This window comes from Brachycentrus maculatus, unplaced genomic scaffold, assembly GCF_059751285.1.
Source record: "Brachycentrus maculatus isolate JH-2025_06_01 unplaced genomic scaffold, ASM5975128v1 h1tg000012l, whole genome shotgun sequence".
NCBI classification, from domain to species: domain Eukaryota; kingdom Metazoa; phylum Arthropoda; class Insecta; order Trichoptera; family Brachycentridae; genus Brachycentrus; species Brachycentrus maculatus.
In genome coordinates, this window is record NW_028280766.1 from 1,456,657 (window position 1) to 1,462,912 (window position 6,256).

The 6,256-nt window shown below is 28.6% G+C and overlaps 1 protein-coding gene across 4 annotated transcripts in view; it reads right to left on the bottom strand.

Moving 5' to 3' along the window:
• Window positions 1-6,022, bottom strand: part of Mp (collagen XV/XVIII-type protein multiplexin) — a 544,075-nt gene extending 538,053 nt beyond the window's left edge. For 3 of the 4 annotated variants that reach the window (XM_088262952.1, XM_088262965.1, XM_088262973.1), the window contains exon 1: window positions 5,676-6,001. In XM_088262952.1, the coding sequence (XP_088119078.1) occupies window positions 5,676-5,704 (29 nt within the window). In that variant the 5' untranslated portion in view covers window positions 5,705-6,001. Of the gene's footprint in view, window positions 1-5,675 lie in introns of all 4 variants that reach the window. The other variant, XM_088262958.1, reaches the window with a different exon arrangement.
• Window positions 6,023-6,256: the final 234 nt, after the last annotated feature.

Sequence of the window (6,256 nt, forward strand, 5' to 3'; positions counted from 1 at the left end):
TGCATTTTCTGTATTTTCTTTATAATGATAAAAACCGATATTTACCAGAGTAGTCAAAATATGATCTAATCTGTTAATCTCAATTCCTTCGTATTTTAGTTGGATAAAAGTAATTTAGGAATCTATCTGCATATTCTACTATCCATTGTTTATATCTATCTGACGTTGATGCGAACCAACGAGACCTATTTAATCAATAAAAAATATAGTTTACTACTTTACATCTTCTGATCATCGTTTGATGTGTTGAAAAACTAATCTAAATGTATAGTTTCAAAGCCCTTGAAAATAACTGCGACAACCAACATTACAGTAAGTGTATTTCATCTTTATTGACGCGATGAACGATTTACGTCTGGTTTTATTGAACAACGTACATACATTAAAAGTGATAATTTATTTTTTTATTTCCAATGTAAGCACAATAAATGGCTTGAGTAGCTTATAATAAGGAATGTAAAAATTAACTCTTTTACAAAAAAATATCTGATGGACTGATAGAAAAAATATCTGGTTTAAACTTTTGTTTATGGCACCATAAAGTCAGTCTGTTTAGCATTAAGAGTAATTATTTTTTTGAGGATGAATATTATTGCTTGAATACACCCGTAACGGTTATTAAAAGGACGTTACGCAATAGTATTTTTTTTTGTACTATAAAAAACACATTTACTCCCTTATGTAGAAAGTAACATCTACATCTACGGTAATATTATTTCAAAGTGGAGTTTTTTTTAATAAAACCATATTTATACACAATATTTAGAGGGACTAAATTTTTGTTCTCCAGTTCCGGATTTAGATCCTTTTAGGAGAAATTTAACTTAAGATTTATTTTTTAATATTTTAAGATATATATTTGAAGAAAAATGTGGAAGTCTGGGAATTTATAGAACTCTAGATGTGTAAATTCTGAAATTTGAGTTTTGTGGTTGTCAATCATGGGTAAAATGGCGAATAGTGTACTGTCTATGACAGGTCGTAAGCTCTGTAAATGCCCAGACTTTTAAGTACTTCTTCAACTATGTTTTTTTTTAGGTATTTTCCATATTTTTTTAGGTAATTATAGTAGTTATGACCGATAAGATTTGAAATACCTATATCGTAATGCAAACACTTCGTTGCAAGTAACATTTCACATTTGAAAAAAAAAAAAAGTTTTTTTTTTATGTAAATAAAACATTATATTTTTGATCGAGTCAGAGGAAAAAACAACAGCTACCAAACGAAACAGGTATATTTTTTGTAAGCACATAGTTACCATAATGTATCATTAAGAATAATTACCAATTCCACGAAAAAGAAAGGCTAATATTCTAGAAACGTACTTACTTATACGATAGCGTACCTTCCAATTTCCATCTCTACACAGTATGCGAAAGACCTATTAGGTTTTAGTAGCTGTAAGGGTACATACAAAATGTCGTTACAGAGATTTCCAATTCAAGCAGAAATTAAATATTACCATTGGTTTAACCTAGAGCTTACATATGCTACGTCAGATCTTTGAATCCAAGGTCTAATCCCTTTACCCATAAATATACATGCGTATGAAAATTTAAAGATAGGATTCCTTAGCTACGGCAGCCGCGAACGATGAACGTGCGTCATTATGAACATACTGCATAAACGCTCAATGGGCTACTAAGATTTTTTGGTTAGTCGAGTAGAGGCGATATATGAATGGAAAATAATATAAACGGCATTGTCAATTGGTGTTTATGTTGTTGAATATTTTAAATATGGTTGCATTAAATGCATGAATATCATGACTAATTACTTTCAAACAAGTTTGATGTATTCTCAATATTATTAATATTTAAAGCATTTACTTTGTGGTTAGTCATTTTTACTTTTTTTTTTCAAAAATGTCAATAAAATTAGTATACAACCACTCACCGAGATTTTTACGTCTACCGGTTTCGAGACGTACCCGTCTCTTCGTCAGGACAATCACTAACACAGCATGCAAACACTACTACCCTTCACCACCATAGCACCATTTACACACGTGTGTTAGACATTTTGTGTAGTTTTGAGCATGTGCTAGACATTTTGTGTAGTTTTGAGTGTGTAAATGGTGCTATGGTGGTGAAGGGTAGTAGTGTTTGCATGCTGTGTTAGTGATTGTCCTGACGAAGAGACGGGTACGTCTCGAAACCGGTAGACGTAAAAATCTCGGTGAGTGGTTATATACTAATTTTATTACAATTAAAAAAAAAAATAATAAGTAAGTTTGATGTAGTTTCCCGCTGTGGTCACCACCTGATCACACCCATGTTTAATTTTATTTTTTTATTTCTTTCTTTCTAATGTATTTTTTTTTAGAAAACTACCATAGAAATACTTAAGTCATTTGACGTAAAAGTTCTGATGCTCGATTCTAAACGCAGATATATATCTTTGTAGATATGTCTAGTGTAAACAAATTTAACTTTACTTCTGGACTTTGTGGATACATTTTATCAAGATTAAATGTATTATTTTTGACATCTCATCAAAGATGAAGAAGAATATGGAAGTCTGGGCATTTACGGGGCTGACGGTCGTCAGCCCCGTAAATGCCCAGACTTCCATATTCTTCTTCATCTTTGATGAGATGTAAAAAATAATTTGAAAATAACTCCTGTAATTGGAGATAATCCAAATTTTGTGAACAAGTATTTGGACACACTCAAAATGTTGTAAAAAAAAAAGATTAAATGTTTTTTAAAAAATCCTTTATTTAGAAATCTGCACAGTTTACTTTATTATTTTTTTACTCATCTACATGATAGAGTAAATACAAAGATAGTAGTAAAATGAAGCCCAAAAAATGAGGTTTAAAAACATATAAAATACAAAGTTAGCATATCTGTAACACCACTCAAGTTCAATTGAATTTAAACATACAGTTTTGTAGTTGCGTTAAAAAATACTATCCAACATGATAAGTATACAAATGTACGTATTCACACTCATTTATTTAACACATTACATCCATTTTATCGTTTGTTAGATTATTCACGAAATCCCACAATTTTATTAAAAAATTACGCAATGAATTTAATGACTATTATAAAAAATATAAAAAATCTAATAACATTAATATTTATCGATAGTTATGACATCACTTCAATTTTATGAATGAATCTTGCGTGAATGAACTAGCAAAAATAATTATTTCTTTAAATAATCATTCTCGGTATAAATAAAAGATTAAATAAAATATTATTATATGTGTATTTGATAAACGAAACAGCAATCAACATTTATCTATTTCGTATATAGAAGTATTTTTATATTATTATATTTTTATAACGTTATCAGTTTACTGACCCATGAAGAAACATACAATGACTATGATTGTCTTGAAGAAGCCTTGCGTTATGTTAATTTATTATTTTGCACGCTAATAACTAATTTAGAAAATATTGAAGCTGTCTTGAAAACACGGACAAGCCCGCACCCAAATATTTAACGAATTTAAACATTTAGAAACATGTCGTTTCAGTTTTTATTCCAGGCAATATAAAAAAGAAAAAATACAGTATGGGGCATATTAACGGACAAATTCGAAATGATCAAAATAATATTTATATGTTTTTAATTTATTAGCATTCCAATGAAACATAAAATATGCATTTATGAAACGTAAATTAATATTATTTATTCCAAGTCTTGAGGTTTTCTCGTTTTTACTTATTAATCGTTCAATTATTTTACTTCGTTGTAAAATGTATTAGAAAATTGGAGAGATTTATTTTAAGTTATAAATTTCAACTGATCACAAATTCGTCATCCAATTGCTCTAAACTATTTGAAATTTACATTTAACTGAATCATCGGAATCAGGATGAAATCCAACCCTACGAAACAATATATATATATATATATATATATATATATATATATATATATATATATATATATATATATATATATATATATATATATATATATATATATATATATATATATATATATATATATATATATATATATATATATATATATATATATATATATATATATATATATATATATATATATATATATATATATATATATATATATATATATATATATATATATATATATATATATATATATATATATATATATATATATATATATATATATATATATATATATATATATATATATATATATATATATATATAAATGGTTTATTAGTTTTTTTTTAGTTCAGTCTGCGTAATGGTTTGTATAGCAAACTCCTCAATCAAATCTAGAACAGTATGCTCAATTGCAGAGAGTAAAAGTAAACATTTTTTTACTTAAATATTTTTTAATTACTAATAAATAGTTACTCAAATATTGTATAGTAATAATTATGCAGTCATATATTTGTATAGTATTGTTGCCTTTATAGTTAAGTATTGTTGCGTCACTATTAATGTTTTAATGAAACATAATTCATAAAACACATACTTACAGAACAATTTAAAAATACCTTTTAATTATTTTGTACTTCATTTGTTGGTACAACTAATTTTTAAAATAAAATAACAACTCCTCTATTTTTATTTTATTTGCCCAGTTTTATGTATATTATCGTCCATTATTATGCCTCACTCTGTACATATATTTTAAACCAGGACTATTTGCATTTGAAGCAGATCATTTGTTTTACCAAAACTTGTTTTAAGAAAAAACAAAAACTTATTTAGAAATTCTCATTAATCTTCGAGAGCTATATTTAAACGTGTCACCAAAAGTATTATGGGCCGAGAAATTTGTCTCAATCAGCTTATCTTCTCACCTAACGCCTAACATGTCTGGTTCAATATTTAAAATGGAGAGCTACAATCTTAAACAGACTTGGAGTATATGAAAAAGTTTACTTTGAAGTCCTTAATTTGATCAATCCTACCACTTATCATTATTGCTCGGAACTGGGAAAGATGATGGCTCGCATCAAAAATGTTGCGAATACTTCGCCTAATATTTAATAACATCTCGGACTTTAAAACGTTTCACTAAAAGTTGGCTTTTGGCCTCGAACTTGATCTCTAAGCTATTTGCTGTAGGGATAAAATTAATTCAAACGAATATTCTCATACAATAATCGTGGGAGTATCATATTGAATCCGAGTGATTCCAATACAATTTATTATTCTTCTTTCATACAACGTCTTCTGCAGTAATATTAGTTGCATATTTTATCACAAAGTTGTGCAATGATTAAAAGGGTTTTTTTTATAATTTAAAACACCCTTTTCAAAAATTATCTCTATTTTTTTTTGGGAAACATCTTATGAAGTACATCTTAACGAAAACTAAATTATCTCAGCTTAATATAAAAATTATCTAACTGGAAAAAAAGTAAACATAACGAACATTTTTATTTAAAATCTGAACAGAAATCTTTATTTTAATTTTTGATATTTAATAATTTATAACAAATATAAATATTTTAATATAAAAAAAATATACATGTATAAAGATACTTAATCAGGTAATTCAAATAGTACATTATTACAACAACAACAAAAAATAGAATTTTATGTTGCATTTTTTTTGTTGTCACTCTGATTTGACACCAAGCTATCAATTTTTTTTTTATAACCATGCGTCAGTAAAATATAAAACATTAAAAATCAAAATTGTCAGCGGAAAAATAAATGTAAACAAATATCCAAGCATGAAAAACAACAATAATAATTACATACCCTAAGATTCCCATGTTGAATAAAAGCATCTCCTTTAGGGTTTCCTCAAATACTCATTACCCTTCCAGAAAAACGCGCACCACCAATCACAATAATAACAACTGCACTCCCAAACACTCCCCTACCCCTCACAACACCTGTTTTATTTACTTTTCCAAGGTATTTACTGAGCGATATTTACAATTGACCGCGTGTAAACTTCATCCATATTCACTTAGGCAAATTGGGTATCGAATCATGTAACAACAATCAGCTGTCAAAAGCACGTGCGAGGACCGCTAATGCGTGATTACCGAGTGCAGTTTCCTGTTGAACCGACCTGTCAGTCAGGCTGTATTCAACACACTGCTGGCCGGCGAGCCGGCGTCGCCGAACGCACGTGGATATCGGATAATTCTCTCGCTCTCGGTACTTTCCGCCGGCGCTCGGGCCCCCTCGCCGAGAAAAGCTTTTGCTGCTCTCGCCATGTAGCTTTTCGGATAGAATCAGGGATAATTTATAAGGATTTCATTAGTTCGCGTCATATATCGAGAGGGATCATTGATTCCGCTTCCACAAGTTTGGAACTCGGAAGGGGATAA